General features: G+C 36.3%; 4 protein-coding genes across 7 annotated transcripts; 2 read left to right on the top strand and 2 right to left on the bottom strand.

Moving 5' to 3' along the window:
• The first annotated feature begins 866 nt into the window (after nt 1–866).
• LOC118058849 (probable hexosyltransferase MUCI70) lies at nt 867–4,354 on the top strand. Its single transcript, XM_035071616.2, has 7 exons — nt 867–1,235; nt 1,411–1,599; nt 1,963–2,031; nt 2,118–2,317; nt 2,542–2,957; nt 3,531–3,715; nt 3,933–4,354. Exons 1-7 carry the CDS (start codon nt 1,136–1,138, stop codon nt 4,304–4,306), a joined length of 1,533 nt encoding a protein of 510 aa, XP_034927507.1. The 5' UTR covers nt 867–1,135; the 3' UTR covers nt 4,307–4,354.
• Nucleotides 4,355–6,270: 1,916 nt separating this feature from the next.
• Nucleotides 6,271–11,681, bottom strand: LOC118058848 (V-type proton ATPase subunit B 2). 4 transcript variants are annotated; one of them, XM_073411477.1, is made up of 16 exons: nt 11,528–11,681; nt 11,055–11,119; nt 10,739–10,794; nt 10,525–10,623; nt 10,214–10,273; nt 9,499–9,610; nt 9,180–9,388; nt 8,559–8,687; nt 8,286–8,423; nt 7,889–8,039; nt 7,712–7,794; nt 7,519–7,566; nt 7,346–7,399; nt 7,167–7,250; nt 6,885–7,070; nt 6,271–6,508 (listed from the first exon to the last, which is right to left on the bottom strand). In XM_073411477.1, exons 2-15 carry the CDS (start codon nt 11,110–11,112, stop codon nt 6,885–6,887), a joined length of 1,467 nt encoding a protein of 488 aa, XP_073267578.1. In that variant the 5' UTR covers nt 11,113–11,119; nt 11,528–11,681; the 3' UTR covers nt 6,271–6,508. The 4 variants fall into 4 exon arrangements, with proteins under 4 accessions (XP_073267578.1, XP_073267577.1, XP_034927506.1 ...); XM_073411476.1 differs by having other exon boundaries at nt 6,272–6,503; XM_035071615.2 differs by lacking the exon at nt 6,271–6,508 and having other exon boundaries at nt 6,533–7,070.
• Nucleotides 11,682–16,309: 4,628 nt separating this feature from the next.
• LOC118058847 (protein CHAPERONE-LIKE PROTEIN OF POR1, chloroplastic) lies at nt 16,310–20,102 on the top strand. Its single transcript, XM_035071614.2, has 3 exons — nt 16,310–16,701; nt 18,946–19,306; nt 19,791–20,102. Exons 1-3 carry the CDS (start codon nt 16,369–16,371, stop codon nt 19,964–19,966), a joined length of 870 nt encoding a protein of 289 aa, XP_034927505.1. The 5' UTR covers nt 16,310–16,368; the 3' UTR covers nt 19,967–20,102.
• Nucleotides 20,103–21,601: 1,499 nt separating this feature from the next.
• Nucleotides 21,602–25,990, bottom strand: LOC118058846 (protein ALTERED PHOSPHATE STARVATION RESPONSE 1). The gene is made up of 4 exons (XM_035071613.2): nt 24,223–25,990; nt 23,282–23,505; nt 22,857–23,080; nt 21,602–22,763 (listed from the first exon to the last, which is right to left on the bottom strand). Exons 1-4 carry the CDS (start codon nt 25,127–25,129, stop codon nt 21,905–21,907), a joined length of 2,214 nt encoding a protein of 737 aa, XP_034927504.1. The 5' UTR covers nt 25,130–25,990; the 3' UTR covers nt 21,602–21,904.
• Nucleotides 25,991–26,530: the final 540 nt, after the last annotated feature.

Here is a 26,530-nt window from a genome sequence, read left to right as displayed (position 1 = left end):
CATTGTTGTTGGGGACTTTTGAGGATTCTGAGATCTCCGTTTTCTTGCCAAGAATTTTCTCCGAAACAAAACCAATGATCGTGGTGTTAGAATTTTCCTTTGATTTAGACTGTATCAGGAAGTTCCTGCAAGGAGCGGATGATTGTCTTTGAATTCTGTACAGTATATCACGACCTCATATGGGCCAACCTGAGTTTTGTCTTTCAGAAATGGATTGTAGAAAACAAATCCCCAAATTTATGGACCATAAACCTTGGTGTGAACCTCTAAAAACTTGCAGACTAATTAGGTAGATTGATGTATCATCAAGGCGGTGTCAGTCCATTTTACTTCAACTTTAGTGCAGAGATGGGGAGCTGCATTGGGCAACACCGTTCTTTTCTTCTAGATGACTAGAACGTATGACCTTGTTTATTCCTCCATGAAGAATCCAAAACAGACGGCGGATCTTTTGCTCAAGTTTTATATGCAAGCAAAGACTGGAACATCATTTATTCTTGATGCCATTGTTAGGCACCGAGCTCATGATCAATCCTTTAAAAGAGAGAAAGGATAGCAGATAAGAACATAGTCATGTAACCTAGCCCACCTGACATGTTGGTTCGGAAAATCTGCAACCTAGAGTCTGATCCGATCAATATCAAGTTAAGTCATAAAAAGATATTAGTCTAATAAAACCTGATTGATTTGGACTTGATTTTAGTAACTTGGCCAAACCTCATCTAAACTTTACCGGATGAACACCATTCAATTAAGTGGATCCCATGAGAAAGCGAACGTCTTAATTTCAGACGTGGAGGAAATCCGGGTCATTATTTTTGGCCCATCTGCATTACTCCTAGAACTTAAGAAACCTAAGCCCAATGTGTAAACATTGCAAGTTGCAACTGCAAGCTTCACTCATTCGGAGCTCAAACCGACAAAAAAAAATGAAATAACACGAAATACATACGTAAATACTATGTACAAAGTTGCAAGTACAAGATTAATTTCTTTCTTTTCTTATTAAACACAGCTTCCCAGATCTGTTGGTACTTGTAACATGCTTATAATATTCATTAATTTCACCAAACACAAAGCTTTTATCAAGTTCTTGTAGCTCATTTTCTGGAGGGATCAAGTGCGTAAAATAATTATGGAGAGCGAAGTGCAACGGTCAGTTTCATTACGGGCAAACCGGAAAGGAGGAAACTACCGTAGCAATAATAATCATACACCATCATCAAATTCTAAGGGTAATTACTATTGAATCACTAAGTTTCTGACATGGGTTTTTGTTTTTTTGTGTACTTGGCGAGTGTAGGTTTTGTTTTATTGATTTTGGCATTAAGGGATTGGTGGGTTTTGTTCCTTTTGTGAAAAAAGATTAGCATTAGTCTGATCTTGGTTATGTAATTTATGGTGAAACAGATGTTGAAGGTGGTGGTGGAGGTCTTTTTAGTTCTGGAAAGTTGCCGAGTGATTATGCGATGAAAATAATTTGGAAGAAAGGATTTATTCGCTTGGTTCTTGTTGCCGGCATTCTTTGGATGTTACTCATTCTTATTGTGTTACTGTTTCATGTTTGGTCTTGTCAATCTTCTTATCTATTCTTTTCAGGTAATGTTTACTACCACTCTAAATCCTGCTACTGATTTATTTGTTTATGTACTTTTGTGATTTATGCGATTAGATAAGGTTCATAGGATGACTCGTTTTTCTTGGATTCAAACAATGTGTAAAAAACTAGGTAATTCAAGTAATGGGTTTGATCTTGTAGATGCATAGTTTCCCTTATGCACAAGAGTACAAGAATTGCATGCGAAATCTGTATTATTTTGCTAGCTGTTTATGTGAACACGATGCAATCCTATCATTTGCGTTATACATGCTTAGTGAAAATCGCGGGTAGAAATCTGAACTTTTCAATTTGTATAAATTTGCGTTCTGTGGTTTGATAAGATGGTTGTGTTTGACATGCAGCAATATGTAACAAAGAAAGCAAGGTATATACCATTTTAAACACTTGGGGATTTGTGCCACAGCAACATCGTAAGAACTATAGCAACTTCTATTCCTTGAAGTGTTGATTGCTATGTGGTTGTTATAATTGACACTACTTCTCTTTGTATCTTTAGGTTGTCCGATCCCTGTCGTCAGTAACCCTGACAGAATAGTTATTCCCGAGGGAAGAACCCATGACCAAATTATTAAAAATCTTTCATATGTTATGGAGGATAAGCCCGTGAAAGACGGATCTCAGTCATCCCCATTATTTGGAGGACATCAAAGCTGGAAACAAAGAGAGAGGAGTTTTAAACTAAGTTCTTCCATGAAGGTAAATATAAATGCTCGAAGTCAATTTTGTTGTTAGTTTAATTCCTCATTCTTGAGAATAGCAAAGTAATCTTCGGGGAATGATGATGGATGGCATCATATAATTTTGGATTTATGTCCATACTTTTTCATGACTTGTGAAAGTTGAAATTTTCTGCAACTTACAGCTCTCCTTAAGTGAATTTAATTTTGTTTCTTATTTTTACATATGCTTTTGCCTTTCAGGTGCATTGTGGATTTATGCATAATGGCGGTGCAGACATGGATCCTGTAGATATTAAATATGTTGAGAAATGTAGGTTCGTGGTTGCTTCTGGAATTTTCGATGGATATGATGTACCTCATCAGCCTTCAAATATAAGCGACCGTTCTAAGGAACTCTTTTGTTTTCTTATGGTGGTGGATGAGATCTCTCTCTATTTCATAAAGGAAAATGTTACTGTCTGGGAGGACCTTAACAGGGGACAATGGGTTGGTATCTGGCGTCTTATTCTACTGAAGCATTCACCTTATGATGAGCCCAGAAGGAATGGGAAAGTTCCCAAGATTTTAACCCATAGGCTATTTCCTCAAGCACAGTACAGCATCTGGATTGATGGTAAAATGGAGCTGATAGTTGATCCGTTACAAATTCTAGAAAGGTACTTCCTTACATGGTTAATTTGTAGATCATGTCTTTTAGTTCTGTCATTTTAATCGTGATGGCTGAGAGTAAATGAACTTGAGACTTGAATGGTCGCCTTTCTTTTGTTATAGCTTTCTTGTAAATGAAAATATTTCTTCAAGTCTCAAATTTGCTGGTCTTAGTCAGTGGATGCTTCAGTATCCAAAACTTGTGTTCTCCTCTCAACTTTATCTGAAAGCACTGGTCACAAGATGAAAAGTAAGCCTTTTGAAATTAAGCATTTTAGGGGACAGTGTCATTTAGTTGTGCTAAATTATTCTTTGACATGTATTCTTCCATTGACAGGACTTACAAATGAATGATGGGCCAATTGGTGCCTTTAATTCAATTCATTTTATGTGGTATTCTCTTACATCAAGAGTGAAATATATGTTGTCTGTAAATACACTCTTGAAGATAATGTCTAAGTGAGATAGTTCATGGGTTGTATCCCTAGGTTTCACCACCATCATTGCACGCGCACGCTCATTTATGTCTATGATATCAAAGTAAATGATACCAGGTAATATGGATGATCTTTGATCTGCAGATACTTATGGCGTGGGAAGAATACATTTGCCATTGCTCAGCACAAACATCATCGAAGCATATATGAGGAGGCTGATGCAAATAAGCGAAGGAAACGGTATGCCCGACCCCTCATTGATCTCCACATGAAAATATATTATTATGAGGGAATGGAGCCATGGAGTCCAAAGAAAAGTACTGTCAGTGGTAAGAGAGAAAGCAACTTCCTTGGTCCTTTATTTTGTTGCATTTGTCCAGTTTTTTTTTTTGGATGAAATTTGGGCATGTGTTCACTGCTTGTTGACCTGGGAGATGCAGCTTGTTACATGTAAGCATAGGAGCACACGGATGGGGGTGTAAACAGTGATAATCATAGTGATTTACATAATTTTTCATGCCCATTGATTGATGTTTGTAAATGCAGATGTGCCAGAGGGAGCTATTATCATACGGGAACATACAGCCATGAGCAACCTGTTTAGCTGCTTGTGGTTTAACGAGGTCAACCTCTTCACACCAAGAGACCAATTGAGTTTTGGCTATGTGGTGTACAGATTAGGAGGTGCATTCCAGTTCTTCATGTTTCCAAATTGTGAGTACAACTCACTGTTTGTGTTGCATCCACACACCCGAGAGCATTCATCAAAGGTAGAGTGGGTAAAAAGTTTGAGTGAATTTAAGGGTAACGGTAGCAGTATGAAGGAGAGCAGAGGTGGTTTAGGCTTGTGGACTCCTTATCCTGCAGATCTCAAATCAGTTGTACTGCCTAAAGTAGAAAGAACATCAAAAGCAGGCTGAGGTTCATACAGTTCGCCATTTTTAACATTACTGATTTCTTTTTATTAATTTGCCCCTGCTACGTACAGAAAGAACACAAAACCCCAAAAAACAAAATTAACAAACTTGAGGTCTCGCGTCATTGAAGGGTTAATAAAGAGAGAATAAAACCTGACATTTAAATGATAATTAACTCATTATGCAACTAGGTGAATATTTTGGTGGCCTCTTATTTTTTTAACCAAACACAGGCACCTAATAGAATTTGGTTTAGCTGGATCCCTTTTTCACTTGGAATTTGATACATATATTGTGTTGTGTTTGATTAGTGTTTTAGGATAAAAAAGTGAGATATAGTGGATTGAAAAGAGTTTTAAATACTCGCTCAATGTTCAACAACAACATGGAGTCTCGAACACGATCACAGAAATTCTCCTCCCCCTCTACAAGTATCTTGCTAAGCTTACCTCTGCGGCCATCGCATCTCATTTCATCTGCGCGTCTGCTATCTGGTATTTCCTTCAATTCCCGATCACCTCCCTCCCTCACCAGCTTCAATATGTCTTCGTCTTCTCACAGCCTGGCGGCCAATTGGACTGCTTGTTTTCCCGTGCATAATCCCGGCGGAGTCCAATTATTGTACACAACAATATCCATTAGCAAGTCAAAGATCTTATGCAAGGCGCAAACCCGACCTTTCAAACAGGGCTACACAAATACTGATGATACCTCGATAGTTAACGGGATTTGTTTTGTTAGAGTATTGTTTTTGTTGTTTTTTTAAAATATTTTTTATTTAAAAATATATTAAAATAATTTTTTTTTATTTTTTAAAAAATATTTTTGATATCAATATATTAAAATAATTTAAAAATACTAAGAAATATATTAATTTAAAACAATATTTTTTTTTTTTAAAAAAACAAGATAAGAATCCTTCCATTGAGAGGCTGGTGGGATAGTTATTAATAAGGCGTGTTCAAATGCCTTCGCTGCCGTTCATTTGAATAGATACATTTATAGCTTTCAGTTCACCATTGATTATTATCCGCATTTTGAGAAAGTCCTATTGCCAGATTGTACATCACAGTCATGGCAGTTTCCTTCCCAAATTATTGATGCGCTTTTAGTGACCAGACAAGAATCACTATGCCAAGCTAGCAATTTTTTCTTATCCGACTCCTTTCCAATACCATCTTCACTTTTCACATTTTTATCATCTAGATAAACTTTGTCTGATGGGTTCTTATTTTTTGCGGGCCCTGGATTTTTAGTGCTATTTGTTGAATCTTTAAACTTGGACAGATGGGGAAAGTGTGGGGAAGTTCGAAAAGTATTATGGTTTTCCAGTTTTCCAATAAAAAAACCCCCATCAAACCAAACTGAGTTAATTTAAATTGATTTTTAATTTGGCCTGAATCAAATTTTCTAGAAATAAAAAACCCAATTCAGTTGAATTTTTTTTTTTGGCTCAAACTGAACAGTGTGGAGTTTTGAACAACTTTATTATTAATATAATTTTAAAATTTGTTTAACTCGGGTGAAATCAATCAGGTTAACTCAATTTTTTTTTTAATTTAAAACAATTCATGTTAATTCAATTTTTTAAAGTTCAGGTCAATTTAGATTAATTTAATTTTTTTAAAATTAAAAATTAAAACATCATCAATCAATCGGGTACTTTATTAACCATGGAGGACAATCCAGATTTTCTAATTAGAATCTAGAAATTGAGATTAGTTCTTGACGCTGAAGCTTTAATTGTTTGATTTGCATATTAATCTAGTTGCATATATCGTGTGTTTTACCTTCCTTCTCTCTCTCTCTCTCTCTCTCTTTCCTGGGGGGTTTATTTTAATCTCCCCCCCCACCCCCACCCCCCCCCACCCCCACCAATTGTGTTTAGAATTTTGGAGAACATACTGATGAGTACTAATTAATCATTGATGTTAATTTGACTAGGTATACTCGCATCTTCTTAGACAATAATATTAAGAAAACCTAGCACAAACGTAGCACGAACCATGTCCATGAGTCATTCTTGACATTAATGGCATCCTTCTTTCAGCAAGTTCCAAATTAGCCCCATGCATCGTAGAACACTAGAACTTCCCTTTTGTTATTTGCAACATTGACAGGCAAATCAAGACCATAGGGCGGGCGCTCCTCGACCAGCAGGTTGAATCATGTAAGCATTGGATTATTGACTCTCTAATCTCTATGCTTTGTTTGGAAAAAAAAAAAGAGTTAAAAAAATAAATAAAACACTTGATTTCCTCAAACTAAAAGGAGAATCCAGGAAGATAGGCTTACAAAATAAACAAGGAAATACAGCAATCACCACATAAGGCCAGGCCTAACTTTACTGCAAGTCCCACGACTGGGTATAGCCAAATAATAAATAAATTACAAAGGTAAAACCATTCTCAAATTTTTGAGGTTTTTTGGACGAGCCGGACAACTTCAAATTCGTGACCCAAATGGACACACTACCCTTATTATTTCTGCAGACGAGGATTTTTGGACATACCAACTTGCAAATCAACTTCTTATATCTCATCGAAAGGAAAATAATCATGACTCTATAAACACTTCTTACTCAATTGGCTGCATCTCGACTGTAGAATACATCCAGCGTCTTAGCAGGTATACGGTGGAGTAGCTCACGGGGGAAGATGCGAAGCAGAGTCCATGCCAAATCAAGTGACTGGAAGATGTTGCGTGTGTCATAAGCTCCTTGGGCAACAAATTTCCTCTCAAATTTGTCCAGGAACTCTAAATATAGCTGTTTATTCAAGAGAACACATGTTAGTTACTATGTATCAGATAATTATATACATAGCGATAAAACTCTTCAAGAGAACAGAGGAGAGTAAATGACCAGATCTTCAGAAGAAAGAGCTTCTTCTCCAACCACAGCCTTCATGGCTTGGACATCCTTCCCAATAGCATAGTTTGCATACAGCTGAAGGATAAGAAGTTTAAAATAAATTCAAAGGTTAAACAGCTTAAAACAGGACAATAAACTGAAAATGAGCTACAATGGCTAACAAATCAGACCTGGTTGGACACATCAGAATGGTCCTTGCGAGTCATCCCCTCACCAATGGCACTCTGCAATGGTAAATCAATGATACAATTTAGAATATGCCTTGTACCTTCTAATCAGTGATACCATCTTAAAATATCAATCCTTGATGTATTGAGAATTCAGAGAAAAGATTCATCCTTACTTTCATGAGACGAGACAGAGATGGGAGGACATTGATTGGAGGATAAATCTGCCAATAAAAATGAGTCAACATTCGATCAATTAAAACTCCTACATGGAGATATCTACAGTTATCTAAAACCCATAACATTATTTTAGTGCAATAATTTCCAGCAACTAAGTGAAATGACCACTCACGTGTCCTATGACCTTACCTGTCTATTGTGTAGCTGCCTGTCAATATAAATCTGTCCCTCTGTGATGTATCCGGTAAGATCAGGGGTGGGATGAGTTATATCTGGTCAAATAAGAAAATCAAGATGAAGAAATGTTTTCTCGTTAAAGGAAAGAAAGATGCATGGGATATTCAGTGTAGTCTGAGAATACATTACCATCATTCGGCATAGTTAAAATTGGAATTTGGGTGATAGAGCCTGTACGTCCTTCAATACGACCAGCACGCTCATATATTGTTGCCAAATCAGTGTACATATACCCAGGATAACCACGCCTTCCAGGAACTTCTTCTCGGGCAGCAGACACCTGGAATGGCAATCAGTAGTTTGTAACTCAAAACAGAATAAAATAAAACTTAAATATATCATAAAGTACCTGGTAATATAATTATATAAAAAATGACCTATCAATACTCCAGAAAAACACTAGATATATTGACCAATCAGACAAAGAAAATGATTATGGATATTTATGCATGCAAGGAAATGCTTCTTCTGTTTGTGCAAACTTCAAAAGGTGCATTGTAACACATGCTTTAGGTTTTTGGCTCACCTCACGAAGAGCATCAGCATAAGAACTCATATCTGTTAATATGACAAGAACATGCTTCCCACATTCATATGCCAAATATTCTGCAGTCGTAAGAGCAATACGAGGTGTAATAATACGTTCAATTGTTGGATCATTTGCCTGTATGACACATCAAAAGAATAAAATTTCAGAAAGAATTCATGAAAGGTATAAGATAATAAATTATTACCTTCAATGAAAATCATCAGGTGTTCGGGTACAAAAACAAGGTCAAATGTTAAAACAAAACTATACCAAGTTCAGAAAGAGGGTCACTCTTTCCATTGACCCATTTTCCTCAAAATCACGTTTGAAAAACTGTGCAGTCTCCATGTTTACACCCATAGCTGCAAATACAATGGCGAAATTGTCCTCCTCTCCACCCTGAAAGTTCACATGGCAAGTTAGTGACCTAATTACAAATTTAAGTTAGAAAGAGCTGAGAAAGAAATGTGAACCAAACAACTATCTAAGTAACAACAAGCCTCAATGCTTCAAGGTGAATGGAATTAGGGAAATGAAGAAATAACACTAGGTGATGGATGAACCAGTGCATGTGCAATTTGATGAGGCACTAAAAAATCAAGGAACTCTTCTAATATTGAGCACTAAACAACAAAAGAGCTTTTCATTTGAAGTAATTGTGAAGCATAACATAATTGTGGTACACTCATTCAATTTAAATATTCTTCCAATAAAGCTAGTATCTCTGTTTAAATATATGGTTTATTTATTTCCTTATGTCTCCAAAGAATACTGTTTCAAGGATCCATTATAATGGAACATTATTCAACTACGCATTTAACAGTTAATCTTACTTATTGAGAACAAGGTTGTGAGTCTAGTTCTCACAATCCAATAAGGTGTGAACATTACCTCAAGAAGATTTTCGGACTTCTCCAATCGCTTTACCAACCCTGCTTGGCGACATATTTGAGCAGCTATTTCATTATGGGGAAGACCAGCAGCAGAAAACAGAGGGATCTTCTGTCCTCTAGCAATAGAATTCATGACATCAATTGTAGAAATCCCTGTCTGAATCATCTCCTCAGGATAGGTTCTCTCACTAGGGTTGATAGAACTCCCTGCAGAAGGCATAGCATTTAGTAAAGGGCTGTTAATAATATTCACTCGAAGAAGATGTCAACAAGCAACATGTATTAATAAAGATTGTTCACTCCAAGACATTGCCTACCAGATATATCCAAATACGCCTCAGGCAAAATAGGAGGACCATTATCAATAGGCTTCCCAGAACCATTAAAAATGCGGCCAAGCATGTCCAAGGACACTGGAGTTTTCAAAACCTACAAAACAGGGGCAGGGAAAGCAAGGGTGTCACCAGAGCAGACCTAGTCTCTTAAGGAAACTACTATAATTCAATTTAAAACTTCAAAGATGTAAATGGCCACACACCAACTTCTCAATTCATTATGGCTTCAGAGGTATATACTAGAATCCAGCACAAGCAATATTCCACATCAGAAAACCAAATGATAATAATAACCATGTGAACTTCATCCATGACATCTAAATGTCAAAAACTGCAGAGTATTATGAAATACAGGCATTGAGGCACTTGCCTTTGTGACAGAGGTTCAGCAGTGTTTCTTTAAGATATAGGTGTAATTCATTATCTACTTATATTTCCTATTTGTAGCTATTTTCTGCAGATTTTTTCTACAAGAAAAGGAACGAGAACAAGTGATAAATGAGATCTAATTATCTGGTTAAAGTTTGTTTGGGGGCATGTAAACATGTGAGCCTACAGATAGTTTATACAGCTCAAAATACCTGCAAAGATTTTCCATGTCTAATTTGCAGAAGGTTCATTGGTATGAGCTGAAAATTGCAATTGCTGTTCGACAAATTAAGAATTAAAAAAAATAATCAAAAGCAAGACTTCAAACCTCTCCAGTAAATTGCACAGTTGTAAACTTGTTGTCAATCCCAGAGGTTCCTTCAAAAACCTGGCCAAGAAAATACCAAGAAAGAATGCATTCAGTCTTTAAAACAGGTGCGCAATTTTTTTCACTACAAATTAAGCTAAGAGTGTCGCCTTCAAAAAACTCAATTTATAGCAATCCTTCTACATATATAGACACACACGACCACAGTCACAATGTTAAAGTTAAGATTTTTACTTTAATCAAGAAACAAACCAACTTATATTGAACCTGCAGTCGCAAAGAAAAGATGGAAAATGCTGAGCAGCAATCACCTGAACAACAGCTTTCTCCCCGTCAACTTCCAAGACTTGACCACGTCTGGTTGATCCATCTCCCAAACGAATATTAACAATCTCTTGATATTTGGGTCCCTAACACAGTGAATAAACAACGCACCAATCAATAAAAACTGAAGCATCACCATAGCGGTTAACAAATCAAATAAATTATCCCAAGCATAATCAATCATGAAAAGAGGAGCATTACCTTCACTTTTTCAAGTATAACAAGAGGTCCAGCAACTCCAGAAACAGTTCTATACTCTGTAATAGATGAAACAAAAATTCAAATCACAATAACTACTCTCTACAACCTCGATCACCACTCGTAAAACACTCAACAAACTTAAATTAAAAGAACAAGTATCTCACTAACTGATTTCTTGCCATCCCAAACATTGTTAATCCATTCCATTCGGATAGTTCACCGATTAATTATCAATTTCTGTTTCGTTCCATTATGCATTCACATGATGTCTACAAATCAAATTCGCAATTAATTACTATAATGCAGAAAAACTCACCCATGCCGATCTCGAGCGTTCCCTCCTCCATATCGAGATTGTTTGTTTCCACGCCCATTATCAACCTTCATTTAAAAACAAAAAAAGTCAAACAAATTGATTCCACCATAAATTAATCTCGAAAAAAAGAATTATCATTTACATTAATCAGCTTATAAACACTAGTTAATTAAATATAAACAAAAAATTATTGAAGAACTTCAAAATTTAAGAGCACAGCAGGAACGGATCAGTAATTATAATACCTAATCAAAACTAAAAAAACTTCCTTAGCAAATGGTAGCCAAACAAAGCTTCATCAATCATACAACTTAGTATCAAAATTCAACGAAACTAAGGAAGTAACTAACAAAATAAGCGCATCAATCTCAAAATCCAATGAGAAATGAGAGTTTCAATTCAACAAGAATTTGTTTGGCTGGTAGTGAAAGGAGAAGAGAAATGAGAATTTTGGATCTGAAAAAGAGACGTACCTTTTTTGTGATCTGCCTCCGGTACACAGCGAGAAATGGATAGACAGAGAGAGAGAGAGAGAGAGAGAGAGAGAGGAGGGGGGGGGTCAAGAGAAAAGGAATAAACTGAGATCTGATGCTTTAGAAATTAAAAAAAAAAAAAAAAAAACACTTTGTTTTGTAAGAAATTATTGAGAGGATTATTTATTTATTAGTATTTAATGGAAATAATGATAACAGTCCGGTTTTACACTGTGATGGGATGGGATCTCATACAGCGTGCATCACGTGATATAGAGGAATGGGGAAACCAGTAAATTCAGAAATATTTTTTATTCTGTCCTATTGTCTCAATTAACCAGATATTAATTCGAGAGATGATTTGGATTTTGTATTCTCCATTGCCATGGACTCTATGAGAATGTTAATGTTAAGTGTATAACAGTTTGGGAGAGAAATATAGAAAAAAACTAAATAACCAATTGTTATTTTTTTTTAATTAATATGAGTGTTTTGGACTAGCTTGCACATACCTGACTAATTCACAAGTCTTGAAAGTTAACAACCATGTAAAGTCTTTAATGATCATTATATTAGCAATCACATGACTCGAATCTAATATCATAAGGGAGCAAAACACACTTTATTTTTAATTATTTATTTAAGTGATATTAAAAAAAAAAAGCCTAATTGAAGTGGTTCTAATAAATATATTTAACTAAATAAATTATTTCATTAATGATTGTAAATAACATGAAAAAAAAATACAACCGAGCAACTTCAACCCAAGCTTACTTGATAATAATTAACAAAAAAAATAAGAGTAATTTGTTAGTGATTATGTATCCACAAAGAAAAGGATTTTTTTTTTACTTCCCGCCGCAAAGAGTAACTTTATATATTAGGTTTTTGCTAGTCAATTAATCATCCCAGGGGATGGAGGAATAAAATATGTTTTTAGAGTAAATTACCTAATCAAGTAAAATAAAAAAATAATTTATTTAATATTAAGCAAGCTTAAAATAACTACTCAGTGGACCTTTTCACATTATTAATGTTATTAAGTTAGGATTTTAAACCAGAAAGTTGGGTTAGGGATTGTATTAATATTTCCCAAAAATAGAAAAAACTAGAAAATTGAACTTCTTTTTTTAAAAAAGACAAGTTTTGGGTTTTTTCCCCCAAAAATGCAAAGAAAAACCAACTGTAACCGAATGGGCACAAATTGAAATTATAGAAATGGAAGTGATATATTTGTGAATTCATTATCCACAAAGGCAAAAATGTAATAAAACCAGAAACATGTAAAGAAAGATATCATGTAAAGTAACGGTATGTGACTACTGGTAGACGTGAGAGCACGTGTGCGAAAAACACTGGTGGGGTCCACGGCAAGTTCATAGAAACTTCCATCCATCCAATACTATGCCTGATCCAGAAATGGACGCTCACGTTATCAGGACCTGCATGACAGTTGGACGTCTCAGATCGGTCTAATAGTGGCTCATCTCCAGCCAATGAAAATCAATGGTTGTAATTAAATGATAAAAAAAAAAAACACAAGAAGACATTTGTAATTTGTAGTTTGTAAACTTAAAAATTAATATAAATTATATTTTGATATAATTTAAGTTATTAAATTGAATTAATTATTTAATATGGTTTTAAGAATCTTGATGATTAAGCAGTCACAAGTTTTAAATTTTCATCATTATTATTTATTTGATAAAAATTAAAATATAAATAATATATGAGTTTTAAGCTAAAATAAATTTAATTTTAAAAAATATGTGTTCATAAATATTAAAAATTAAAATTTTTAGATTAACAACAAAATTTTGAAAGGGTTTCTATCAAAATTTTAGAATTATCCTTATATATAGGAATATGAACAAATATTGCATTCTCTGCAACGAGAACAATAATTTTAGTTTTGGGTTTAAGAGGAAAATTTATGTTTTATTTCTTCTACGTACGAGAATGACAAAAAATCAAATTCTTTCTCTAATCTCTTTCTTTATTTGATGATCAAATTGTATAAAATTCTTCAAATTTTAATATTAACCTAATCAAATTTAGTAATTTGACAAAGTAATTCACGAAATGATTAACTCCTTTAAATTCAATCCAACCTGATTGGATCAAAATCAAAGAATAAAAAAAAAAAAACGACATATTTTAATGATCCGTAAATTGACTGAGCAACCTAACAACCCATGGCCTTTACTAGGTCATATCCTGATTGGGGTGCGATAAACATGATAGTATCAGAATTACGAGAGAGTTTAGATTAATATAACAGCATATTGAGATGCAAGGAAATGATCAGGCATTGGAAATTGAGAGCTAAACTCGAAGTTTCTGTTTAGGGTTACTGAGTGCTTAGATAAGAGGTTCATCTCCCTTGACTGGAATTATTTAAGCAAATTTTACTTCTCCAAGAGAGTCTACCACCCGATTGGCAGCTTCGAGTCCGGTCACGTAAGATTTTTCCTGTTGTAAGTTGATATGCAGAAACATCCAATCAACCTTCTGCCTTTGTTTATCCCCACTTCTGCAATCAATTTAATCAACAAAGTGATGAGTACCTGCAATCTCCAGCCATGAACATGCAAGTTCGGGAAAGGTGTAAATCTCCAGCATCATCTATTTGATGAACCCTCGAGAGGAAGGTAGGCTAAGATCGATAAAAAAAAAGAAGGAAAGCTTGTTCTTGAAGCAGCAAAGATTGCAGCTGATTCTAAATGAAGCAGAAAAAGCCTGTCAAACAGTGGCCAGTGTGAGACAAGCTGTTATTAGCCCAGCAAAGCTTTAGAAAGCTACCCGGAAAGAAACGAGTCAAGGATTTTGGAAATCCGGCAATCTCCATCTTGGTCACCTGAGCTGTCTCGAAGTCCTTAACGCACTTGGAGAGATATGACATTACTTTTGTAGCTATGTATTCGCCTTTGAGCTTAGAAAGAAAGAAATTTGCCAGAGAATAATTCTCAAAAAATTAGCTTGTACAGTTGTTTCAGGACTTCTCTAATGCTGGCCGAAGAGTTCGTTCAAGTCAAAGAAACTCCACCCAGATGAATCGTCGAATGAAGAACAAGCATTCCTTGCAAATGGAATCCCGATCTGCTTACACGAGTCGGAGAAGAAGGCTTAAATATTTACGCACATAACCATAGACTCCAAGCAAAATGGGGCTGTATTCGAAACCATTGCTGTCATCAGAGGTGGTGCTGGTGCATGAATGTGATTAATGGTGAGACATGATGACCCTTCAAGATGCAGGGGCATTTCTTCGTGAAGGCAGACTTGAAATATGAATATTTACAGATGTGTCAAGTGTCTGTCAAGTGACGCTTGTTACAATTTTCTTTAGAAACATGTTAGATTTTAAACTTCTCTATACCTGAATGCTTCACTGCATTGATAAATAAATCAAGAAAATAAACTATACTTGCAAATGAAAATCAGTTTTGGGTTTTTCTTCTTATCCTATATCTATTTGAACGAAAAATCCAATGAGAAATGACATGTAGGATTATCCGTGGACATACCTTCATGTCGAGCCGAAGCTCAGTGGAGACCAAATCACCTGCAGACAGGTTTAAAATGTTCTGAAACTCCTCTCCGGCACTGTATAAAACCCGATTTCCGGTTAAAACAGGAAAATATAAGAGAAGGGAATCATGTTGTGCCATGGATACCAACATCACCAGGATCACCAGAATCATACCCATCTCCAAGAACAGAAACATCAAATCCCTGAGCAAAATATCACTCCTCCATATTCAGCACTATGAGCTCAATTATGGTTGTTTATTCACCAAAACAGAACTTCAAATTTTCAATTAAGATGATTATTTGACAAGATATTAGAATTTTATTGATGAAATGATCTCGGCTTCAGAAGGCTGGTGAGGAATTTGCAGGAGTCTTTGGCATGGAGTTTTGCCTTCTATAAACTCGTGAAAACTTTGATACTATTCAATCCAGTCACCATTCATCTGCTTTGGTCCCAGCATCTTTTTTTGACTTGACACTGAAGCAAAACTAATGATTTTATCCTCTCTTTTTTATCCTTCTTACAGTCTCAACAGGGACATGTAAGAACAAAAGAGGCTAACTTGAGGCTTCAGTTCTCCAACAAGTAATGTCAAAGAAGAATACAAAGCATTAGCCATTCTCTCTCTGGCAAAATATCTTTCTTCAGTGACCCTCATTACTTTTCTTTTTCTTTTTTTTTTTTTTTTTTTTTTTATCAATAATCAAACCATCAAATGGTCTCTGCGAGGCAAAGATAAACGCTCACAAAACTCCCAAAGAAATCCAATCACGGGAAAAATACAAATCCGTCCCCCATTTTTACATATAGTTTCTATGTAATTTTCAATGTTCAAAATTGATCAATTTACTCTAAAACTAGCAAAATTCATTTATAAAATATATTTTTTTCAATATTTTTTTTTCACTAGCAAATATATATATATATAGAGTTATTTTTTACCAAATATATTTTTAATTTATAATTATTTCAACTTATTTTTTAATGAGTTATTTATGAAAAATAATTTTTGAATTTTGAATCAAATCAAAATTTATAATTTAAAAATTATATCCAAACAAACTCTAAGTAACATTTGATAGTTGTGCTTTATTTTTAGAGAAATGCTTAGAATAGTTGCGATTGTACTCTTAAGATTTAGAGACCCAATCGAAATCAATTAGATATTTGGAGGACTAATTTGTAGTCTTGCGAAAATTCTGTCAATCATTAACAGTTTCTTGCTTCCTCACTCTTCTTCTCTTCTCTCTCTTTAAACACAGAAAGCAACCAAACCAGCCTTCCATTTTGTCCACAAAAAGAACAAATGGCTGCAACTCTCTCGGTCCGGTCCAACCGTCTATCCCCATCCGGTTCACCTTTCTCACGACCACCGGTTCACAATCCCTCAAACTTAAATCAAATAAAATCATCATTAAAAAAGGATCCGTATTTTTGGAGGGGAGTAATTGTGCAACCCAGGCGTAATTTAGTGAGAGCAGGCTCAAGAGCCGATGATTCTTCGGCGCCATTTGAAATGTCAGTGGAGAGCGCACTCAAGCTTCTCGGTGTCCCAGACGGCGCGTCGTTCGATGAAATACTTCGCGCCAAAAAATTAATTGTTGCTACCTGTAAAGATGACCAGGAAGCTATTGCACAGGTGATAAACATGTCCTCACTCACACTGGGTTATTCTATCTTTCCTTTTCTTTTTCAATAAAATTTGTGTCTTTTTAGCTAACTGTGAATTTTCGAATTTCGTGTAGAAAGAAGTGTTTGGTTAAAGATTTTAATTTTATTAATTGGTTTTGTTTTGAAGTGTATTTATTGTGTTTTGGGTGGTTATTAATGATGGGTTTTTGTGAAATGTGAGGTTTAGCTTATAAAGGTTGAAAATTTGTTTCTGGGTTTGGTGCCAGAGCTGGATTAATTATTGCGCTGGTGTTAAATTTAGCTTATAAGTTATAATGGATTGGATTTCGTATCATCATGCCCATTAGAATTTCAATAAATTTTTTTTTTTGGTGAGTTTTAAAAGTAACTGGAAGCCAGAATGCCTTTAGATGCACAGCCAGTGTATGGTTAGAACTTGGAAATGTGAGAGGTACCATAGCTCTAAGTTCAGTGTATAGAGTGATTAGTGAGTTTAGTGGAGGTACATGATAAATGGGGTGTACAAATCTCGGTCAAGTTGCTGTCCTGCATTCATTTTTAATTGCTGTTGCTTAGTTATTTTTGAGAGGTTCTTGAGATAATGATCTTGGTAGAATTTATGGCATGTAATTTTCAGTTGTGGTGTTTTGGGGCCTTTTTGGCCATTTTCTAGCGATTATGTCAAGATCCTTGACTGGTTAAGGTTTATTTCACTTGTGTTATTTATGAACTTCTGCTTGAAGCTTAGTTAAGAGAGTTTCCCTGTTTTCTACCCTTTTCAATTGATGCTTGTGCATTTACACTGACCTGTCTTGCTACAGTTCTTCATTGTGCTATAAGATTGTGGTGTCGTTATGAAATGATTACATTAGAATTAGAATTACAAAGAAAAATAAAACGTTTAGGATTTTTCTCTTTTTGTTACTGTAGCTGAGGCGTTCTTTTTGCAATTTTCATACTTTAAGTTTTTTTAAAAAAATTTGTTTCGATTCTAGTCCCTCTTTTATGAGTTTTTTTACATTTTGGTCAAAAACTTATTTTTCTTCTCATTTTGTTCCTAGAGCTAAGAGAGAAGAGGGAGAGGAGAGTGGCCAAATTACGGTGAAGAAGAGAATAAGTTTAAAAACAGACGCTTTTGGGGGGTGAAACACATCGATCTTGATGTCAATGAGTTCCATTTGAGTTCCATTTAGGTCTTCTTGGTCATTTATCTTTCCCAAAAAATCAGATTGGGCTTTGGGATTTTTTTTGAAATGGGTTGATTTTTGTTTTAACCGATTAAATGGTGATTTAATACCAAGAGTGGGTTTTTGGAAGCCCCTGTGATGTTTCTTACATGTTTTTGGTTGAAAATATCGGTTAAAATGGGTTTTTTACCCTTAGGAGGCTGTTGTCAATATTCTAGCCACCTCACTGTTATAGCAGGCAACGCCTGCTATTTTTTTTAAAAAAAACACCCCCAAAAAAAGAAAAAAAAAATATAAAACAGGCCCAGGTGTGTGGGCTAGCCCAGACCTATGCACTTGAGCTTTTTATTTTTAATTTGTTTTTGTTCATTTGTATTAATTTTTCTTGTTGATTTTTTTTCTAGTTTTATCCTTTTAACATTTTATCTGTTTTGAATTTTGCCATGTAATTTGTTTTTATTTGATATTTGTGGGTTTATCATGGTTTAAAATAAACGCCTTGGTATTTAGTTGGTGCTTGGATTTGCGAACTTCTATTTTTTTTTTCTTTTAGTTGAACAAAAAATTGTCTTAAAAAGAACAATGTTATTTAAACAAGTTAAGTTCATCACCCAGCTCACGTATTATTAATTAAATAAGAGTTAATCTATAAAAAAAAAAATTAAATATGTTGGAGTTCATGATCCAAGTCACGGGTTTGAAGGGTTAGGTCGCGAAACCCGAATTGATCCAACATGTAGCCATCTCGGTATTTTAAAAATAAAATTGTCATCTTAGATTTTTTTTTGTTGTGGTACACGATCTTTTTTTTCTTTCAAAATTCTTTTTACAGGTTAGGCCATGAAATTCGGGTGAACTATTTTTTTAGTTCAAAAACTTTTTTGTGCAGCTCGCAACGTAACGCAGGTACCTATGTAGTGGTCACTAAATTGACACAGATATGGTCTAATTTATGACATTTACTTTCTGTCTCAAGCATTTATTGAGCTGGAATAAGATTTTGTATCATTGTGTTTTAGATAATTTTCATTTTCTCATGAATGTAGTTAAATTGTGATTTCTAGGTTGAAACTGCATATGATATGCTGCTTATGCGGAGCTTGACTCAGCGCCGAGCAGGAAAAGTTGCAAGTAGTAACATCCGTTATGCTGATGTTAAACCTGTAAATGGCCCTGGGATGGGATCAATGCCACAATGGCTGCAGACAACAATCAAGAAGACCCCTGTTTCCGTGGAAACGCCATCAACTGGAGAGTTAAGCTTACAAGCAGGAGTATATGGAGCTTTGATGGTTTTAACTTATGTTAATGGCACCTCCACACCTTCTGTGGCACCTTATGCTGGGGCTGATGTTCCTGGGCTGTTATTAGCTACAAGTTTTGGTGCTTCCTTATACTTCATGACCAAAAAGAATGTGAAATTAGGTAAGGATCTTTCCTTTTATGTTTCATCAAATTTCAAGGAATTTGGCCTAAAGTTCTATTTACTTGAATCGGATCATTTTATTCAGGGTATAATAAAATTTTACAGTTGGTTTTGTGGATGATGAAAAGCTTCCAATCGGTTAACTATGCTGATTGTTCATTGCAACTTCATAATAATGGTTGGAGATGAGAGCAAAGTGTGTGTGTGTGTGTGTGTGTTTTGGCGTGCCTCTGGGGGTGGGGGTTGCTCTGGAAAAATGCGGGTGTAACATTCTATAGGATGTTACCAATATGGGTTACCAGGGCATACCATGTGAGAATGGAAACCTAGTCTCGAGAGAAATTGAATTTTTTGTTTTGAGTTTCTGTGAATCAAATGACTTGTCGTAAATAAAGACCACACGTTGTTTATACATTACGAGAATTTCAACTGTCTGAGAGGAGCAAAAAGAGCATCTAAGACTGTTGCTGGTCATCTTTGCAGGGAAAGCCACTGTAATAACCATAGGGGGGCTTGCGGCTGGTGCAGTGGTGGGTTCAGCAGTTGAGAATTTGTTGCATGTGGACGTTGTCCCACTTCTTGGCTTACACTCCCCAGCAGCTGTAGTTAGCGAATTCATACTTTTCTCGCAATTCTTGGTCTCCTTGTACCTTAGGTAGGGTCAAGAGGTGACTGAAATTGCAATCAATTTGTAAAACTTGTAATTATTTAATTGCATGAGCATACCGAGCTTTTTTGTTGATTGTTGTACAAAACTAGCAAATAGAATATAGCGACACTTCAGTTGACTTGGAATTTGCTTGACAATTACAATGATCTACACGGCTATTTAATATTAACAATTACAATCCTTGAGGGATTGTTGCCCTTTGTTAATATTTGCTGGAAAAGCTGAAACTTGAAGTCCAATATGATTTGCCTATATCCAACTTGAGCACAAATCATGTTTGGCCTGATGTTGATGGATTGACATTGTCTCTGGCGATTCCACACTGATGTTCTTGACTTTATAAATGGATGCCCGGGCCAGGTCTCACTCGACAGTTGGTGTATCTTCATTCTAGTTAGAATTTGATAGTAGCAATTGCAATCCTTTTCATTTTAGTTTCATCTTTAACCTGCAGCAAAGGTTTGAGTGCTAGATCCCAACAGGGCCAGCACCCCTTCAGGAAATATCTCAAGTTATAGGGTTGGTCCAAGAAAACTGCACCTTAAAGCCCAAAAAAGAACATAAAGTTTGCCCTTGCCCCCTGCGGTTTATAATTTATACATCCTTCCAGTTCCAGGGTATCTGATAAAATCTCATGCTTCCTCCCACCTGCTTCAGCAAAGAGCCGCCGCCGCATCGTTTGGGACTGCGGCTAACCACGCGGTTGGCTGCAGTCCCATACGCAACCGCGCTAGGTCCCATGAAGTTTCCTGTCCGAACACTTATTCCTGGAGCGAATGCCTCAGCTGGACTCACGTTCCCAACATCTGGACACGAGCCCTCTTAAAGCTGCTGGATCTTTCAGTGCATCTATTATATATTAAGCAGCATTCTGAGTTTTGAGTGAATCTGAATCGACATCAACATCAACATCAACATCAACATCACATCATCCATGGACTCAAGTTGGACTCTGCTATGGAAATAACCCTTCACTCATGATCAATGTGATGGATGGTAGAGCCTAGAATATGGGTATTGCTAAATTGGCTCTCTTTGGCTTTGAAAGATTGAGAGATGAGTATCACGGTTGCCTATGGCTAACCACATCTGGACAAGAGCACTGATATTAAAGCAGCTGGATCCTTCAGTGCATCCATTATATATTCAGCAGCATTCTGAGTTTTGAGTGAATCTGAATCTGAATCTGAATCGACATCAACCCTTCACTCATGGTCAATGTGAAAGATGATAGGCCCTAGAAGATGGGTATTGCTAAATTGGCTCTCTCTGGCTTCGAAAGATTGAGAGATGAGTATCATGGTTGCCTATGGCTAAACCAAAAAGCAAAGAATACAGAACGAGTACAGAAAAGCACTGGAACAGACTTCCCTTGGCTGCCATCAGCAGTGTAAATGATGCTCATGTCCCCAAAGAAGGCTAAATGGCGGCTTTTTTACCTTTTTTTTTCCTGCTCGAAATAATGCATCTGTCAGTGGTGTGTTGCCTGTCGCAAGATGTTACTAATAACTTAAATAAAAATTTTTCATGCGTCAGTCATTTGCCAAGACTGATTTATGTGCATCATCCCCGGGGCTAAAAGCTTAAAAACCGGACAGTTAAACAGCCTATCAAGAGAACAATCTATCACCAAAAATCTAAAATTTCTCTGGTCCACACCGAACTTTAACTACTTACAATGACCTCCCACTTAGAATTTTCCCTCTCTGCACTTCTTGCTCATGTCAAGAAAGATGCAATAGAGTAGAAAATTTTTACAGGTCTTGCTACAAAAACGTGGGCAATACCATACCAATTGACAATAAAAAAATCAAGGATAAATTGCTACAAATGCCTAGTAAAATAGAACTTTAAACTGTCTCAGCGAGCTGCTTCGACAGTATAATATACAAACCATCCATGAAATAGGAGATAATCAAGGCTCATTTCAGGCCTTTTCAGTCCACCCGCTGCCATTTTCTTTGACAGGTGAGCCTTCTAGTAAAGATTGCTTCTCCACTTTACCTGCAGTGTTCTCGCTATGATTCGCAAGATCATTGTACATCTTCATAGAAGCCTTGGAGAACTCAGTTAAGGACTCGAAAACTCTGGAAAATCCTATCTGAAACCCGCTCAGTGTGATCCTTTGTGTTTCTTTCACGTAGTTGTGGTGTTTTTCCTTCTCTACATCCAGCTTCTTCCTAAACATGTCCAACTGGTCTTTCTTCTCTGTCAAGTGTTCACGCCGGTGTTCTGCATCTGGCTCAGGTTTATATTCTATTAGTTCAGATTCAAGAAACCTGGTCTCTACCTTCTGGAATGACGTGGTTCTTCTGTCGAGTTCTCTTGCTAGACTGTCAACTTTCCTCTTCTGTAGCTGTTCCACCCCTTGCTGAGCCCACAAAGCCTTCATATCTTTCAAGAAGCTTTTAATTGCAAAGGATACTGCCTTGTCTGGTAACTTATCCATAGAAGACAACCAATCATGGCAAATCACAAGTAACGGGGGGCCAACTGCTCGATAAGGCGCTGCTGAACTCCTGACCCTGGAGCTGAACTCAAGTTCAGGTATCATGAACATGCTTAACCAACCATGAAGAGCTCCAACATATGCCTTTTGTGCTGCAACATACTCTATAAAGCATGCACGCCAATTCAGAAGCTCAGCCTTGAGCTGAAGTGTCGCCAGCCGGTGCAAGTCATTGCAGAATTTTTCATGTGTGGGGCTGGCAAAAGATTTTACTTCAAAAAGAATCTTGTTCTGGGTTTCATGGGATTCCAACATAATCTTCCAGGTGCGTGTTAGGCTGCACATAGAGGAAGATAAGTGAAAAAACCAGGAAGACACGGAATGAAAACTTGAACAGAATTGCTTTAGTTTCTATAAGCAACTTCCTTACCCTTTTAACAGTTCTACAATTTGAGGCTGCAGTTCTTCATCTCTTAATTTCTCAATTCTCTTTGAAATTGATTCAGCACTTCGAATTGCAACCAAGATCCTAGCATATAAATCTTTTACTGCAGCTCTGGTCTTGTCCATGGTAAGTTCATCATCTCCCCTGACATCCTGGTTTCTCAGTCGTGAACACTTCTTTTCATATATTTTTCTTGTGCTGTCTCCTGCCTGAGTAACAATAAAAACAAAGGTTTATATAAGAGATATCAAAATTTGGTTCTCTAAATTTGGTTTATATAAGAAATGCAACCCATTGATGTTCAAATTGATCTTGATTTATAGCAATTTTCATGATACAAAGAAGCCTTGATACAATCTTAATGAACAAACTATGAAGACCAAGAAAACAGTAGGGTGGTAGTGGCTTACCTTGACCTCTTCATAGAGCTTCTTTTCCCAAGCATACAACCTTCCAAGTGTTAGTGAATGGCTTCCTGAATCCATTCCTCCATAATCATCGAAGAGATCATTTTTATATTCTGTCCAAGTAGAAGAGCCTTTAGAACTGGATGCTACAAGGCTCTTACATGATGATGGCTTTGATGAAGCGGACCGATGCCATGTAATAGCTTGGATTAGTTTTGTTGAGTTCTCTGCGTTCATATGACATGGTGATTAGTTTTGTGAGGTTGATATCAGCCACAGAAATATCGAGTAATTAGGAGGAATGTTCATCTGTTAATGTATCACATAAGATAGAAATAAAACGGGGGACAGATATAGCATTGCCCCAGTTTGATCAATTAGTGAAACAAGCGAATCTCAGACCCACTCGCAAAAAATGCCAAGGATGAGGATTCCCAAAAATTTGCATGCCTGTTTTTGGAATTTTCCTTCGCAGGATATACTTTAGACCTCCTATTATTACTAGCAATTGTTGTATGAAGTTTGCTTATACATATTCTCAAACTATGACTCTATTCGTTACATTACATTACATGCTAACAAATAAAGAGGGGCAGTCTTTTCAATAGAAGAACTTACCCTTTTTAAGTATCAGACAAAATGAGGATCACTGTAGATCTTTTCAAAATTGAAATAAAAAAGTCGAGTAGGATAAATAAAAGATTACCAAAAGCAATAGAAGAATAAAGATAGAAAAGAATTCAAGCAAAAAGAAAGAAAAAAATCATAGCATGCCAAGACAGATTAGTTCAAGAAAGTAAGCAAAGGAATCTGGTAGCTTAATCTGCATGATTTAGATACAGTAATGAAAATCATTTTTCTAAGGCAGAGGAAGAAGATTCACATGGTAATTAGTTAGAAATCACTTACATAACCATGAAAACATAACAAAATAGATACCCCACCTTTAATTTCCTCCAAGCCAGACTGCAAGAAAACTTTATTAGCCTCAAGCATCCTTGACACATCTTTGCCAGAATCATAAGCCCTAATGAAATGGTCCTCAATATCCTTCAAAGCATCCAATAAATCCCTCCCTCTCTCTGGTGTATCAATGACTGTAAGTCCCTTTTGCTCACCTTGGCTCCCATCACCACCTCCATCAACTACCTTGACCACATTACCTCCACTGTCCCCAAGATCTCCTTTCCCTTTCTCTTCAACAACTATCACATTTTTCTCTTCCTCTTCTTCTCTATCTCCTTCTAGGTCAGGAATCCCTTCCTCTTCCCTCACAGCCCTCAAATCATCATCAGAACTTCTCCTGTAACCACTTATTATCTCTGGCCTCGTGCTAGTATTAAAAGGGTTAAAGAAATCCCACCCAAAATCCATCTGAGGTGACTCTGGTGGTGGTGGCATTTGCATATAATAGTACCCATAACTTTGTTGTGCCTGTTCCTCTCTCTTCATGACGTCTTCTTTATTACCCTCTTCCTCGTGATCACTACAGTCTGAAGAAGATATTGTTGAAGAACCACAAGACTCACAAGCGATGGCTTCTTCATGTGTTGCTGACTCGGATGGTCCTTGTTGAAGAAACATTGGGTTTCTTATCGCATTTTTTTCTTCACTTGGTGGTGGAGATGGGCAAGGAGGAGGGAAAGTAACGAGAAATGGTGAAGCCGGGGAAGAATGTCTAGCTACAAAAAGCTTTATACCTGCTGCTACTGCATAGAGAGATTGATAATATCTACAATGCGCCTCTGCTAGTGCATGTCTTCTCTCTACAGCGAGGTTCAACTGGCGTTTCCTCTCTCGACAGATAGATACAACCTCTTCTTCTTCTAGCTTGGAAGCAACACATCCCATTGTTTCACTTTATTAAAGCTGAAAGTTTCTTCTCTGTGTGTGCCGGTGTGTGTATGCTTTGGCTTCTATATAGGCGTGGATGCAACTTTTAGAGAAATGGAAGAACGTAAAGAGAGAAAGGTTGTTTTTTGAGAGAATCTGTGTATGCTTTAGGGATAAAAAAGGAAGTGGGGCCGGGCCAAAATGGATTTCATGTAGTTTTTAACAGCGGTTATATACATGTAGAGCAGAAAATGTTGCTTTTGGAGATGTTTTGGGGTGTCCCTGTTCATCTTCTTTTGAAAAAGAATGGTGGTTTTCTGCAAGAAACTGAATTAAAAATGAATTGGCAGAAAGATTAGTTTTTGTTTAAAAGAACACACAAAAGAAGAAGAAAAAAGTGGAGGTTGTGGTAGTGAATCTATCTATTTATTGTATCAAACTAAAAATGGCTGAACATTATATCAGAGAATGTGGAGAGAGAGAGAGAGATGTTCTTCTGGTTGAGCTAAGAAGCTGAAGCGGAAACAGAGAAACTATTAAAAAAGAAATGAATATGAAAGGGAGAAAGCCCTCCTTGGTTTCTGCTAAACTGGTTTTAGAGGTGATTTTTGAACTCTTAACAAGCTACCAGCCTACCACTGGCTTGAGAAAGAAAGAAAGAAAGAAAGAAAGAAAATGGATATGGAGGAACGAACTAAGTCTAGTTGATACAGGCTGCAGGGTATATGGCAGTGGCTAAAGAAGGTAGGGGCTCGAGAAAGAGAGAGAGGAGATGGCGGTGTCCTTGTGTTTGGTAATTTGCACTCAAATGAGTTGGCCTGCATCAACGGCAAAACCAAAACCTCACTCTTCAAAACAATTAATGAAAGTTCTGCTAGTAAATTTAGCAGAGATTTTTAGAGGGAAGGACAAGGACACACACCTGGGGGCTTGGGACAGACAGGTGAGTCAAATGGACAGTAATTTACTGTTAAAAGGACTGTGACTCCTGAGACCAGATAGAGAGAGAGAGAGAGAGATGGATGGATTTGTCTTGTTTCTGGTGGTGTTCTTGTTGTTCTTCGAGTAAATCATGACTTAGTCCCTGTATTCTTGAGAAAATAATATGATAGTCCCTCTTTCTCAAAAAAGAAAATACCACTTGTTTAATCTTTGTTTTTCATATCCATTTACAGCTTAATTATTTTGCTAATTGTTAGTCACTTATTTGTTTATGAGGTGCTGAGCTATCATTTTCTAGGTATTAATTAAATAAAAAGAACCAATTAGTAATTTGGTCAATTAACTCATGCTTGTGGAAACTAGAGGGACTGACGTTTTAGTTCTAAAAAACTATAGTGACCAAGTTGTAATATACTCCTTTTTGTTCTCGTGACTTTTTTTTTTTTTTTAACTATCATGTGAATTCCTAATAATGGG

Source organism: Populus alba, chromosome 9 (genome assembly GCF_005239225.2).
Source record: "Populus alba chromosome 9, ASM523922v2, whole genome shotgun sequence".
In the NCBI taxonomy this organism is placed as follows: Eukaryota; Viridiplantae; Streptophyta; class Magnoliopsida; order Malpighiales; family Salicaceae; genus Populus; species Populus alba.
The sequence above is the reverse complement of the archived record's forward strand: the minus strand, read 5'-3'. Positions and strand labels throughout refer to the sequence as shown.

Bases quoted from the DNA above. Each gene is read 5' to 3' on its own strand.
- LOC118058849 (XM_035071616.2), top strand. From the start codon at position 1,136: ATGGAGAGCGAAGTGCAACGGTCAGTTTCATTACGGGCAAACCGGAAA. The intron at 2,318-2,541 runs GTAAATATAAAT...TTTGCCTTTCAG, and splicing joins AACTAAGTTCTTCCATGAAG to GTGCATTGTGGATTTATGCA. The intron at 3,716-3,932 runs GTAAGAGAGAAA...TTGTAAATGCAG, and splicing joins AAAGAAAAGTACTGTCAGTG to ATGTGCCAGAGGGAGCTATT.
- LOC118058848 (XM_073411477.1), bottom strand. From the start codon at position 11,112: ATGGGCGTGGAAACAAACAATCTCGATATGGAGGAGGGAACGCTCGAG. The intron at 10,795-11,054 runs GTGAGTTTTTCT...CATCTATTACAG, and splicing joins AACGCTCGAGATCGGCATGG to AGTATAGAACTGTTTCTGGA. The intron at 8,040-8,285 runs GTGAGCCAAAAA...TTGCCATTCCAG, and splicing joins ATGCTGATGCTCTTCGTGAG to GTGTCTGCTGCCCGAGAAGA.
- LOC118058847 (XM_035071614.2), top strand. From the start codon at position 16,369: ATGGCTGCAACTCTCTCGGTCCGGTCCAACCGTCTATCCCCATCCGGT. The intron at 16,702-18,945 runs GTGATAAACATG...TGTGATTTCTAG, and splicing joins ACCAGGAAGCTATTGCACAG to GTTGAAACTGCATATGATAT. The intron at 19,307-19,790 runs GTAAGGATCTTT...TCATCTTTGCAG, and splicing joins CAAAAAGAATGTGAAATTAG to GGAAAGCCACTGTAATAACC.
- LOC118058846 (XM_035071613.2), bottom strand. From the start codon at position 25,129: ATGGGATGTGTTGCTTCCAAGCTAGAAGAAGAAGAGGTTGTATCTATC. The intron at 23,081-23,281 runs GTAAGCCACTAC...ATTGTTACTCAG, and splicing joins AGCTCTATGAAGAGGTCAAG to GCAGGAGACAGCACAAGAAA. The intron at 22,764-22,856 runs GTAAGGAAGTTG...CTCTATGTGCAG, and splicing joins ATTGTAGAACTGTTAAAAGG to CCTAACACGCACCTGGAAGA.